This window comes from Emydura macquarii, unplaced genomic scaffold, assembly GCF_026122565.2.
Source record: "Emydura macquarii macquarii isolate MOO-44397 ecotype Brisbane River unplaced genomic scaffold, CSIRO-AGI_Emac_v2 contig_2924, whole genome shotgun sequence".
NCBI classification, from domain to species: domain Eukaryota; kingdom Metazoa; phylum Chordata; order Testudines; family Chelidae; genus Emydura; species Emydura macquarii.
Genome location: NW_027133061.1, coordinates 600,014 through 614,141, shown reverse-complemented (window position 1 = coordinate 614,141; position 14,128 = coordinate 600,014). Strand labels below are relative to the sequence as shown.

General features: G+C 53.4%; 1 protein-coding gene across 2 annotated transcripts; it reads right to left on the bottom strand.

Annotated features, from left to right (window-relative positions):
- Positions 1-489: 489 nt before the first annotated feature.
- Positions 490-5,380, bottom strand: MRPL24 (mitochondrial ribosomal protein L24). 2 transcript variants are annotated; one of them, XM_067569552.1, is made up of 6 exons: positions 5,253-5,380; positions 4,650-4,868; positions 4,011-4,106; positions 2,782-2,885; positions 2,042-2,172; positions 490-834 (listed from the first exon to the last, which is right to left on the bottom strand). In XM_067569552.1, the coding sequence occupies exons 2-6, from the start codon at positions 4,830-4,832 to the stop codon at positions 698-700; spliced, it is 651 nt and encodes a 216-aa protein (XP_067425653.1). In that variant the 5' UTR covers positions 4,833-4,868; positions 5,253-5,380; the 3' UTR covers positions 490-697. The 2 variants fall into 2 exon arrangements, with proteins under 2 accessions (XP_067425653.1, XP_067425654.1); XM_067569553.1 differs by having other exon boundaries at positions 4,650-4,871; positions 5,262-5,280.
- Positions 5,381-14,128: the final 8,748 nt, after the last annotated feature.

Here is a 14,128-nt window from a genome sequence, read left to right as displayed (position 1 = left end):
TTGGGGGAAATTACTACTATTGTGACTTAACTGTCCCAGCCCTGTGCTGCTTGGCTGTTTGTCCAGCCCTTCCGCGGCGGCTCTCCAACTCAGGTTCCCGCCGCCCCCGCCCCCACACCTTGCTTCTCAGAGGCCCCCCTTGCTTTCCGTTCAGCCGATCCCCTCCCGACTAAACCCACCCAAAAAAACCCAGGGAACTATCCTGCCATCACCGTGTTCGCCTCTCGTGGGTGTTGTACCCCTTTCCCCCAGCCTGCAGCTGTTTGGATTGTCAGCTCCACAGCACAGAGACTGGCCCCAGCTGTGTTTGTACAGCACCAAGCACAACGGGGCTGTGACAAATGGGATTCACAAGCCCGTCCAGGCTCTGCTCTCCCTTCCCCTCGGGCAGCCCACTCAGTCGTAAGGGCCGGTCTCCGCCCAGATGGTGGCAGCGAGAGAGGCTGTGTTCACAGCTGCAGGAGGCGCTGAAGGAAAGATGGGCAGGGCTGGTGTACAAAAGGGGTCAGGATGTCTTTATTGCAGGCCGGCTGGCAGGAAGGGCAGCCTGCAGCCACAGTTATAGCGCTGGGCTGGGCAAGTTGCCCTGTGTCAGCAACGAGGTCTTTGCTGTCCAGAGGTACAAAGACGAGTGAGGACTCCAGGCGAGCGGGACGTGCCACGTGGCGGTACCCCTGTCTCAGCAGGGGCGGAGGCGCTAATACCAATAGGACTTCCTGGCTCTGCGCGTCTCCACGATGCCCTGCAACTCCATGATTTCTTCTTCGAATACTTTCAGGGACGGCCGGTAGGTCTTGTCCAGTGCGTCATCCACCGAGGTGTCCTTCGGCCCATCTGCCCCGGGGGAAGAGGGTGAGAGAGGGCAGCACGTTACAACCTTGCGCCGTCTCCAGGAGCCCGCTTAGAACAGCGCCTCTTCCACCCCCGATCTGCGCGCCGGAGGCAGCTTTGGGGCAGAAGGGGTTTTGCTCCCACAGGGCCAGCCCAGCTCTGGGGGGAGCCAGAATGTATCCCCGTTAGCCCCGTGGGAACAGCCCAGCTCTGGGGGGTGGGGTCAGATTCTAGTCCGGCTCACGCCTTGGGAACCGGACGGCTCCGAGTCACAGGGCCACATCGGACCCAGAGCAAGCGGAACAAGTCCAGCTTGACACTCAACTCCCAGGGATCCTTGCTCCCATCCTGCTTGGGTCACGTTCCACGCCGGTGTCAGTGGTGACACATGCGGGTGGGGGAGAATCAGGCCCGTCTCTTGGGAGCTGAGGTGGTCTGAGCTGGGATCACGGAGGCACAAACTCAAAAGCCACGTGGCCGTTTGTACAGCCCCTTTCCAGGCAGGAAACAAAGTGCAGTGGAATCAGGGCTCCAGACAAGTGTGACAAAACCCACTCGTGGCTGCCCTGTGTCCGGGTGAAGCCAGGGTTCTTCCGACCTGGGCTCCTAACCCCAGCTAGCAGCTGCCAGTGCAGTCAGGGCTCCAGGCTGTGGGCAGACTTACCGTACAGCTAGCGCAAGGCAACACAGCCCCTCGCTGGCCCGACGGCAGAGCGGGCTCCGCAGCCCGCTCTGAACCTCAGCCACACCGAAGCCCCTCTGCACCCCGCCAGCAGGAAAACGCCACCTGCACCCGCTCTACAGCCCCTTCGTGCTGGGAAGCGGATTGCAAGTTACATCAGTCAAGTGGCTGGTCTCACTCACACCGAGCTCCAGGCAGGGCCAACTCCGAGCGCGAAGGTGGCTTGGAACCGTCTTCACCTCCCAAGCGCAGGGCCAGAGTGACTGAGAATCAGGCACCAGGCGGGCCATGCTGCAGACACCACAGGAAATGGGAACCACATCGCAATAGAGATCCCAAGGACTGGTTGGGCCACACACAGAGCTCCCCTTCCACCCATACGGAAGCGGGGGCCGGGGGTACAGCTCACTCTGTCAGTACCAATTCCCCGGCCACAGGATGTCCCATTTCAGACCTGCCAACCGGCTCCTTTCCCCAGTTCCCATCACCCACGGCCAGATGGGAGACACCCCCGGCAAACCCACTCACCTATCCACTGCTCTGGGATGACGCCGTCCCGGCGCTGGTGGACAGGCATGGGGATGATCCTGCCGGTTCGCACACACACCCTCACCCGCTCACCCTCTTCCGTATAGCGCCACTCCACCTCGGTGGGCTTCCTAGAGAGAAGGACGGGCAGGGGGTGGGGGGCACGATGGGATCAGAGGAGATGCCAGGGGGTTTGCTGAGCGGGCGGCCAAAAAAAGCCTTCGGGCAGGTTTTTAATCGGTGACTTGGGATGTCTTTCAGCTGCCGCACCATGCTGCGGCACTGGGGGGGCACGGATGCCAAGGGGAGAGCACCCCCTCCTGAGCCCCCAACCCCCATTCCCTGGGGCTCAGCACCCCCTAGCACCACACTGAGGTCAATTCTGCTTTACTGACTGATTCCTTTCCCCTCCCAGCCCTACTCTTCATTTCCCTTATTAATCTTGGCATCACAGGAGCATCTAGAAGCCCCCAGTCTTTGACCAGGACTCCACGGTGCTAGGTGCTGTACAGACACAGAACAAAGACAGGTCCTGCCTCAAAGAACTTGAACACTAACCATGGACTGGCCAGACCTAGCACTGCTTAGCTAGACAGCTCTGGTACGTTCAAAGCACATGAGAGCACATGGCTGTGCCTTCCCTGAGAGCTTAACACAGCGCTAGCCCCCACGGGCAGCTAGAAGGACGCCAACGTGCTCAGCCAAGCCATGGCCCAGAGCCCCGGGAGTGGGGAGATTACCTGTCCGTAGGGTCGACCAGGGAGATCTGTCGCAGCAGCAGGGGCGCCTCGGTGGGGACGTACATCCCCGGGTAATCGGCGGTTTTCCCTATGTAGTGGTAATGCTGGAAACGGAGAGCTGGGTTTCAAACCACTGCCTCTTCCGCACACGCTGGCCTCACTCCGGGACCCTCGGGCAAGGAGACCATCCCGGCTGGGCAGTGGCAGAACTAGGTGGTGGCTTTTTACGCTCTCACACGTCACTAGCACCAGTGACGATGGGGAGAGGATAATGCCACAAATGAATAAACCTCCTAGCCCGCCCATGTCGTGTCGGTATTATCCCCATCTGTAAAATGGGGAAACCGAGGCACAGAGAGGGGGGGTGACTTGCCCCAGGATACAAAGGTGGTCTGTGGCAGACCAGGGAATCAAACCTTTGACTCCTCACCCCCCCAGCTCTTCCTCAGCTCTAACCACGGGCCCATATCACAAAGGATGGCCCTGGGCTGGCTTTGCAGCCTGCCTCTGCCACAGATTCCGTGTGTGACCCTGAGCAAGTAATTTCTCACATTCTCACTGTCTTACACACCCAACACAACCACACACCCTTATGTTAGAGCCATTCACGGACTAAGCATGTAAGAATCATTTCACCACTACTGGAATGCAGCCCCCTCTGGGGTGGGACACAGCCACCCTCTTGGGCCACTTGTTCAACATCAGGGATTGGAATCAAAGAGCCGGATTCAGAGGAGTTTAAAAGCTGGTGTCGCTCTTGGTTACAACAGGCCAGTTTAAACACCCCTCACACTCACAGCCACTGACCAATGTGCAATTGGCACCTCGCTCCACCCACATCACCCACTCATAGGACCCCAAGCTGACTCCCTGGCTCTGTGCTCAAACTTCTACACACACCTCAACCAAATCTCCTTCTTGCACAGGTCATTTTTTACCATCAGTTCCTCCTCCCAAGAGCCCCATTTAGCAATCAGGGCTTGGAACAGGCTCACGGCACAGTCCTTCTTGGGGTCCCTTGGGCATCACATGCCAGAGACTCAGAACCCCTTGAGCAGCAGTGGGGATAGAACTCAGATCCCCCTGTGCTGAGGGGTCAGGGCCCTGCCGCCTGAATCACAGGAGAATCCCCATTGGCAGTATGGGGCCTATGACACACAGCAGAGCAGTTCCAATTCCAGCTGGCCAACACAGGGGAGATTGAAGATTCCCCCCTGTCCTTCCCTTACCGTATTCAAACCTTCCACGAAGACCCAGTTGCGAGCTCGGATGACCTGGTTCACCAGTCCTTGCTTCCCAGCATCCTTCCCAATTAATATCTCCACCTGAAACCCAACAGTCCCCGTCAGAACTCTCTACGGGGACCCAGCTGGGGGCACAGGAACTCAGCGACACCAGCCAGGCCGGAAGACATTCCGGGGAGAAAGGAAAAACCGATGAAAAGCTGCTGCCCTCCCGTGAGCTCAGAGGCAAAGCAGAGGGGTCAGTTTCACACACAAATCCCCGTGCAGGCGGGCAGCACCCCTAACCGGGGCATCTGACTGCATGGTGCATGCCCGAGACCGAGGCACGGATCCCGTTCCACAGGGGAGCCACTTCTCCAGGACTTCAAAAAGGAGAGTCCTTGAGAAGAGCAGGAGAAAGCGGAGGCAGAGTCGGCTGCCATGGGAAAGCAGGGTCTCTGGGTGCCCTGGGCCCAGGAGTATTGCAAGGGACTCGATGACTGCAGGGCAGGCTGGGAGTCAATGGGCTCAGAGCAGAAGCAGCTTGCTGGGCCCTTCAGGAGCCGGCAGACGGTGGCACCGGGGCCGCAGGGAGCCCCACGCTAGAGAAATCCCAAAGGGGGACGACTCAGTGCCCGGACTCACCGTGTCCCCCCGAAACACCTTCCAGTCCTCCTTGCTGATGGGCTCCACAAACACCTTCTTGCGTCTGCGCCCGGGGGGGTTGTTCGCCTTCTCCCCCACCGTCCCGGGCCGGTAGATGCCGTGGCGATAGTTGGGGGGCAGCTTCACCCGGGCCGCCATGGCCAGCAGCTGGGTCAGGCGCATGGTCCCCCCCGGCCAGGCAGATCCCACGGCAAAGGCCTGAAGGTCGCAGAGCAGGTCAGCGGCAGAGCTAGGAAATAGAACCCAGGCGTCCTGCCCCCCTCCGGCTCTTCCTCCCCCCCCCCCCCCACAATTCCCGCACCCCCAGAGCCAGGGAAGGAACCCGACAGCCCTGGCCTGGCTTGCCCCGCCCCGCCCCGCCCCGCCCCAGCAATAGTGCACGGCGCTGCAGGTTTCAGAGGCACCAGCTGGGGGCTAGTTTCGCCTCGGGGGTTCCCAGCTGGCCCTGGTCTCCGCTCCCAGCAGCCCAGCCTCGTGCAGCACCGGCCCCCCCGCAGCAGCACCCCACGGCCCCTGCGTGCAAACCAAGCACCCCCCGCGGCCAGCCCCCGGGAACCAGGGGGCAGCTGCACCTTTGCTCACCTGCGGCTTCGGCTTCGGCTGCTCCCGTCCCCGGCCCCTCGCCGCAGCTCTGCACCCGCCGCAGCTGCAAAGGCAGACACACGGCCCGGCGCACGGCACCCTGGGAACTGTAGTTCTGCTCGGGCGCCCGATCGCAATGCATCCTGGGATTCTGTCAGAGTGGTCCTGCCGCGTTGCATTCTGGGATTTGTAGTCCTAGCCTTGGGTCGTGTTTGCATTTCTGGGTGTTCCAGTCCCATCTTCTGGCCTCTGTCCGATTGCATTGCATTCTGGGTATGGCAGCGTCTTCTCCTCCCTCCCCCCTCCCATCTGCCCTGTTGCATTGCATTCTGGGTTTTCAGCTCCTCCCCCCAGCGCATTGCATTCTGGGTATTGCAGTCTTCTTTCCCCCCCCCCTTCCTGTTGCATGGCATTCTGGATATTGCAGCATCCTCGCCTCTCCCTCCCCATCTGTCCTGTTGCATGGCATTCTGGGTGTTGTGGTCCCATCCGCTCTGCTGTATTTGCTCTGCATTGCAGTGTATTGTGGGATTGTGAGTCCTATTTTGGTGCCCTGTTTGCTGGCACACTGAGGCCTGGAGCTGTTCTCGCTCACCCAGTGCAGAAAGGACATGTTGCACGTCAAAGGCACGTTACATATGCGTGCGCTAGTGTAGATGGACGGGGGTGGCACTGGCCATAGGGGCTCAGAGAGCTACTAGGTAGGGAGCTCAGGAAACCGATAGACACACTGACCAAAAGCTAGGGGAACAGACAGGCAGACGCAGCTGTCTAGCAACCGGTCCCCCCCTCAGGACCGGGCAACAAGCTGACTACACCCACTGACCACACAGGAGAGCTGCAAACAATGGGGCTATGAAAATAATGGTCTGCACTTTCCAACAGAACTTTGTACTTTTCAGCTAAAAAATTTGAATACTGAAAAATTCTGGCTGGAAAGCAAAATGCTTGCAGGAGACCCGGCCCTGCTGCATGTTGTCCCTTTTGCACAGCTCATAGCAATGTAGGGATGAAAGGGCCCTCGAGAGGTCAAATCCAGCCCCCTGCGCTGAGGCAGGACCAAGTAAACCTAGACCATCCGTGACAGGCGTTTGTCCAACCTGTTCTTAAAAACCTCCAATGACGGGGATTCCCTAGCCTCCATTGGAAGCCTATTCCAGAGCTTAACTCCCCATAGAAAGTTCTTCCTAATAGCTAACCTCGATCTCCCTTGCTGGGCAGGTTTGGTTCATTTTATACGGCAGCAGCTTTTGCCAGCCCCATAACAACTTTCAGAGCTCCGCTTCTACATCAGCCATGCGGGGCCAATGTATCAAACCAATCCCACGTCACTCGGTAGCAGGCGCCCTAGAGCAGGGGACCAGCTGTCTTTGAGCATGTGCCTGTACCGCACCAAGCACAACTGGGCCCTGCTCCTGACTGGGGCCTCTGGTGAGCGTGCGCTGATAATACATCCTTCACCTGCATTTCTGCTCCAAGCAGACCACCGTGCTGCACGGCCCCGGGGCCCTGTCGTTAACTACACAGCTCTGGCGCGTCGCATTCTGGTTGTTACATCCCTCCCGGGGGCTGTGGCCGCACTGCACACCGGGAGCCTTGGGGACCAAGCCCACGCGGCTCAGCGCAGCAGGAGCCGTTGCTTTGGCGGGTGCGGTGCTGCCCTGATCTCCGGCAGCCATAACCCATGCAGGCCAGCGCAGCAGCGCCGGCCAGAGCCCTATGGGGTGGTAGGCAATCCTGCTCATGCCACGCTCATGGCCACCCTGCAGGGTGAAGCGGATGCCTCCTCGGTGGCCCACGCTTAAAATGCACAGGAAACAGTGAAGGATGCCCGCACTGCCCCACGACTGCCTAGCCCCCATCCTCTCCCTGCACCAGAGGCAGCAAACACCAGCGATGATTGCACATGCTCAGAAGAGACTGTGGGGGCATGCTGGGAAGTGTAGTTTGCTGGAGGTACTTGGCAGGACTCCAGCTCTTCTCCATTTTCTATTCGAGCTCTCGCTCCTGGTGCGCTGCAGCCCTGAGAAGCTCGGGCCCCCACCTTAGCTCCGCAGGGCAGGTCTCTCCTAGCCTCTGCACTTGGATGTGCTCGCCAGTTCCCTTCAGCAGCAGTGGCACATTTTCACCCCTCGGCTTCTAAGATGGCCAGCCCGGCCCCCCCCTCCCCATCCTGCGGTCGCTAAACCTCGGCCACAGCACCAGGGGTGCGGGCTTGTGCATGGAACATTTCTTAGCGGCACCCCTGTGTTTGAGGTGTTTTACAGGCGGCACAGGCCTGGGGCCCCGGTGCAGTTTAGAATCGAAGCCAAAGGGACCGTGCAGTTTGGAGGCCCCGTGCCCCAGAAAATAGGGGCAGGAAAGTCAAACGGCACTGCCTCGTGGGGGAGTTCTTGGCTGTCTTATATATTTTGCTCTACCGTAGCATCCAGAAACCCTGACTGAGATCGTGGCCCCATTGTGCCAGTTGTTGTACGGCCAGCACAGTGGCGCTGAGGTTTGGGGAGGTTAAAGGACTTGTCCACACTCACACCAGGCGTCAATGACAGCATCAGAATTTGAAGCCTGCTCTCCGGCGTACCCACCCTTCATCCAGCTTATCACAGCACTCGCCAAGCATCTTACAAAAGAGGACGAAGAGTCACTCTCCCCATTTACAGATGGGGAAACCGAGGCGCAGAGAGGGAAAGCAATTTGCCCAAGAGGACAAAGTGAATCAAGGGGAGTAGAGAGGTGGCTGGCAACAGGCAAGCAAGGAGCAGTGGGCACGGTGCTAATCTGAGATTTAGAAGACCCAGTCAATCACCGGCTCCGTGCGTAACCCTGAAGAAGTCACTTGGGCCCAGATTTGCTAAAGGTACCTAACTCCCACCAACCTATTGGAGTTCTTTGAGGGTGTCAGCAAGCATGTGGACATGGGTGAGCCAGCGGCTATGGTGTCCTTAGATTTTCAGAAAGTCTTCAACAAAGGTCCCTCACCAAAGGTTCTTAAGCCAAATAAGCAGTCTTGGGATAAGAAGGCATGTCCTCTCCTGGATCAGTAACTGGTTAAGAGAGAGGAAACAAAGGGTGAGAATAAATGGTTCATTTTCAAAATGGAGAGAGGTAAATAGAGGGGGAGCCCAGGGATCTGTACTGGGACCAGTATTATTCAACATATTCATAATTGAGCTGGAAAAGGGGGCAAACAGTAAAGTGGTTGCAGATGATACAAAATTACTCAGGATAGTTAAATCAAAAGCTGACCGCGAAGAGTTACAAAGAGATCTCCCAAAACTGGGTGACTGGGCAACAAAATGGCAGATGAAATTCAACACCGATAAGTGCAAAGCAACGCATGTTGAAAAATATAATCCTAACTAGACGTACAAAATGATAAATGAGCTGTTATCGCTAAAGAAAAATCTTGGAGTCATCATAGATAGTTCTCTGTAAACATCTGCTCAATGTGCAGAGGCAGACAAAATAGCTAACAGAATGTTAGGAACTATTAGGAAAGGGACAGAAAATAAGACAGAAAATATCATGCCATCCACGGTACGCCCACATGTTGAATGCTGCGTGCAGTTCTAGTCGCTCCATCTCAAAAAAGATATATTAAAATTGGAAAAGGTACAGAGAAGGGCAACAAAAATGATTAGGGGAATGGAACAGCTTCCATACAAGGAGAGATTAAAATGTCTGGGACTGTTCATCTTAGAAAAGAGATGACTACAGGGGGCCTCTGACAGAGGTCTATAAAATCATGACTGGTGTGCAGAAAGCAAATAGGAGAGTTTTACTTGCCCTTTCACATAACACAAGAAGGAGGGGTCGCTCAATGACATGAATAGACAGCAGGTTTAAAACAAACAGAAAGAAGTACTTCTTCACAACCTGTGGAACTCATTGCCAGGGGATGTTGTGAAGGCCAAAAGTGGGTTCAAAAAAGTTCCTGGAGGATAGGTCCATCTATGGCTATTAGCCAAGATGGCCAGGGACACTCCCCCATGCTCCGGCAACTGGAACTTGATGACAGGAGATGGATCACTCAACAGTTCTCCTGTTCTGTTCATTCCCTCTGAAGCATCTGGCCCCAGCCACTGTCAGAAGACAGGAGTCTGGGCTAGATATACCACTGGTCTGACCCAGCATGGCCATTCTTAAGTAGGTGCCTAAAAGTCTTTAAAAATCTGGTCCGTAGTCTCTTTGGGCTTGTGTAGAATCTGTACAATGGGGTGAGAAGCACTGCTCTCCTTAAAGGGGGCTGTGAGGATAAATGCATTAAAGATTGTGAGGTGTTCAGATCCACAGTAAGAGGAACCAGCTAAATAGCTTGATCAGAAAGTAGGTAGACACCACAGGTAAGTAGCCACCACAGATCAATAGAAACCGTCGGTAGAGAAGTAAATACTATGAGACCCACTGAAAGAATAACCCAGAAAGTCACAGTGAAAACCACCACCAATAAATAACAGACACTCTTCTAATAATCAACATTTTTATTTTCCTAGAGCATTGAAATCATCTAACTTTTTTGTTTTTTCTTCTCTGTACTATTCCAAAGCTAAACTCAACAACAGTCTTCATCACAGCCTCAAACAGACCCAAGGCAGGGTTGATTTTTATTTTTATTGTCCTCCATATGTTACAAATTTGAATACGATTACATCACGTAGTGAGAAAGACAGGAGAGAGAGAAAGAGCGGAGACACCTGGGCTCAGCGACAGGTAGAAACACGAGTTTAAACATAAGCCAGACTACAACCCAAAAAAACCCATTAGCTAAAACACTTTTCCAGCTACTTGTCAGAGTTTTGTTTGTAAGAACTTTTTTAGAAGTTTTTTTTTTTTTTATTATTAAAAATGTTACCCTACTTTTTTTTTTTTTTTTTTTCCCTTTTCCTTTTTTAAAATAGTTTGATAAATATTCCCTAGAAGTGAAGATCAAAGGGTCGGAAGTTAACTCCGCTGCCTTTTTGAATTTCCCTTTGGATCTGTGACCGCATGCCAAAAACAAACAAACCTGGGCACGTTTCCGCAACAGGCGCGGAACGAACGTGTGTTACATCTCTCCGGAGACCTGGGCTCCGGTTGCCTAGGTAACCCCATCGTGGCTGCCACTGGGACCACGAGTGAGGCCTAGCTCCGGTTTATTTAGAGGCACGTTCCCTGGGGTCAGACTGGCGGCCCTGAGGTTAGCGTTCTGATTCAGTCACACTCAGGTCCCTTTTGACTGTTTTCAGGGGCTTAAAAGAGGTGGAAACGGCCCTCTGAGAATCCCGCACCATGGCAGAGAGTTGGTGTCAGGGGATAGATCAGGGTTGGGACCAAAGCGTGCCGTGCTCTGGCTGTTCTCTGCTTCCTAGGGCCCACAGGGGACACGGGGAGCAGATTCCGTGGTCTGATTTGGTCGTGATTCACAGCCACTGGTGTAAATAAGCACACACGGTGCCGGGTGATGGGGAATTGGGCCGAGAGCACAGGAACAGAGCAACCAATAATCAAAGCAGTGTCTCTCCCTGAGGTTTCAGCCCTGGCCTTGGTCTCCGGTTACCCCATTTAGGAGTCCGGCAGAGCCCCTGAGGGCACTAAGACTGTCATGCTTTGAGGTGCACCCCGACTCCTGTCCCTTGCTTCCTGGGATGATGGGTCTGGGATCCCTGGAGGGGCAGCGCACACAGCTCCTAGGGAAGGGAGCACCCCGCAGCACCCCCAAAATTGCATCACTAATGAGTTCCCCTTGGCCAACGGGAGCTGCTGGAATGTGGGGCTTCTGGAGAAAGGGGATAGTGGGGGAGTCCTTTCTGGGGGACACCTCTGCACACAGATGACTCCTGTAAAGGCCCTATCCTGTCATTGCAAAGCAGAATGCCCACGTGCACCTCCCCTGCAAAATCCAAGGGCTTATGCTTGAAAACCCTCCAGCTGTCTCTCTGTAGAACAGCAGCTGCCCTGCTAGTTTCTGGGGTGGAGATCTACAAACACCTGGTGCCCAGTTCTCTACTGGTCTGTCCCTGGGATAATTGTTGACACCAGTGCAACACAGGCAGGTGACATCAGGAGCATTTTGTGCCAGTGTAAACGACGGCACCGGGTATGGGGCGCTGGAGAACCAGGCCCATTAGACAGAAAAAAACTGGGCTAGAGGAAATGCAGAGTCTGTTCCTGTTCCCATTCACGTCAAAGGAAAAACCTGCAGCAGGATCAAGACCAAAATCCAGAGCTCAAATAACCCAGGTCCACACTGCTTTGGTCTGGTGGGAAGCATCTTGATTTGTGATCACACAAGATCTACACAGAATGCTATGCCCCAGGACTGCCACACCAAGCCACTAGATTTGGAACTGAAACTACATTCAACCCAGATCTTTGTCGTGCTCTGGGTAACAGCCAACATCAAAGTGCCAGCTAATCAATGATCAATAGCCTCCTAGGTTTTGCTATCTTTTTCCTTCCACGTGATGATCAAGAATACAGCTGGTTAGGAGTGAGGGGGGGAAGGAGGAACCAGCAAGGAGGGGAAATTTTCCCCCTATTGCCTCAAACAAAATTTATTTTTTTGGAAAATTTTCCAATCAGCTATAGAAATTCTGCCCCCCCCCCCCTTTTTTTTTTTTTTTTTTTTTTTAAATAGAAATTTAGTCACAATTTAAATGGTTGTCAAAAGGGCAGCAAAAGTTTCAGAATCCCAATAAGAATGCTGGAATTTTGAAATTTTGACCAATTTAATGAAAATTCCAACAAGAAATTTGTCAAAATTTTAAAATCCCAGCAGGAATTTTTACCAGTTCTGGTCAAGAAAGTTTCAGAAATATCACAAGGGTGGCAGCCAGATGTATCAAAGCCCTCATCTAGCTGAGCAAATCTTTGGGTGTTTCCTTTGCTTCCCTTAAAAGATCAAACCAGTCTGGGGAACTCAAGTATCTGAGTTTTAGGAAGGTCGCTAACTGCACCCTGATGTCTAACGGGTGGGTTAAAAAGAAACCATTTTTAGAGACTCTTTTTTTTGGGTAAACATCTCCCATTTTTTTTCCTCCACTGAAATTTCCAATTGAAAATTTCAAATTTGTCAATCACCTCTATGAACTGCTTGGAAAACAGGGAAAACTGCACGCAAGTGGTTTGCATTGTCCCCATTTCCCCTCCCCGCCTCCCCCATACATTCTGGAAATTTTGTCTCTGTCAACTGTGTAAGAAAACACTCAGATAAAACACAGCAATGCGCAGAAATCTGTCTGCCCTTCTAGCCCCACTATGTCACCGATCAGACCGAATTAGGACCAGCAGAGATCACAGGCCTCAGCTAATTCCAATCCTCCAGGTGGATGCTAGAAGTGTTAAAAAAAACTTTAGCAATTCAATTATATATATAAAAAAAAAGCCTACAGAAATAAAATAAGAGATGTCACTATATTCAGTGCACATACTTCATTGATTTCAAGAGGTTCACTCATTACGTCCCCCAACAGGAAAAGGGGGCAGAGAGTGCAGCAAATCAAGGGATTTCTGATCAGCCGAACAATTTGGGGCAAGGACTTGTCAACTGTTGCCAAAAAAGCTCAGATCTGCTTGCAGCTTCCACCGAAATCTATGGCATTACACCAGGGACAGTGACTGGATTCTCGCGAACGTAGACAGTTAGGATGGAAAAGGCTGATAAAATTAAGACATCCGTCCACGGGCTCAGGACACGAAACGACATGACCTTCCTCTGCTGCATTGGATCCAAAATGGGGCTCCGGAGACAAAGAACTTCACAATCTACCACTAATCTCCTGCCTGGCGCTGGCAGAAATTTTTCCATCAAAACCAGTTTTTTTAATGGGAAATTGGGTCTGTGACTCAATTAAATATTTTGCGAAAATTTTCTGCTTTTCCCATGGAAATGGTCTCTGGGTTTTTGTTTGTTTTTTTCCTGAAAACCCAAATGCCGGAAAACTGAAATATTTCTATTCGGAAATGCTGCCGCAGTGCATCATGGGAATCTCCCGCCATCTCCCAGGATGCATCATGGCCAGGGTCTCCCGTGATGAACCGCTTCCCTTCTCCAAGAGGGGAGATTATGGTGCATCATGGGAGATGTACTCTGACCAGGGAGCCAGGCCTGAACTATAATCCCATGAGGCCCTGCAGCAGCATTTCCAAGTTGAAATTTTTTCAGTTGTTGGCCATATTTTTTTGGTGTTGAAATTCCTGTCCAAAAAATCTTAAATTTTCCCAGGGGGTGTGGGGGTGGTTCAACCACCTCTATTCCTGAGCCACCCACCCCCGTCCTTCAATAGCTCAGCCAAACAACCTGCTGAGATACCATGAAAGATCACCTGGTAACACTGAGTTGCACGTTGGCGAAGCCAGCTTAGGACTGCTACAAAGTGGTGGCTTTGTTCTTAGAGAAATGATTCCTTGAGAAAGTGGGCACTGACACCAGAGTATCCCTCGCTACAGAGTGTCAGGGGAGACCCTGTAAGGAACAGGACCCATCTAAGACTGTCTGAAAGACAGCGGCTTCGGAAAACAGCCGCTGGGGCAAAGTGGGACATTAACACCCCAGGTCCTGTTTAAAGGGACTTGTGCCCATTAACGGAGCAGGAAGCAGGAGCCAATGGTAAACGGAGCAGGGCATGCACAGTTAGGATCGTGGATCTCTGTGGGGGCAACCTCACAAGGGCAAGAGGCCCAAACCTGATTGGTGCGTCTCCCTCTGCTGCTGCTCCTCCGGGATTCAGAACTGGAAACAGACCAGTGGGCCATGATTCACATTTACACTAAGCCCCCCTGATATTGCTCTGGCAGCGTAAAGGGATCTTCATGCCCACTTTAAGGCCCTTTTAACACAGCTCATGCAGCATCAAGGAACCTAACTTCATCTAACTTCACTGGACATCAGGGAAACC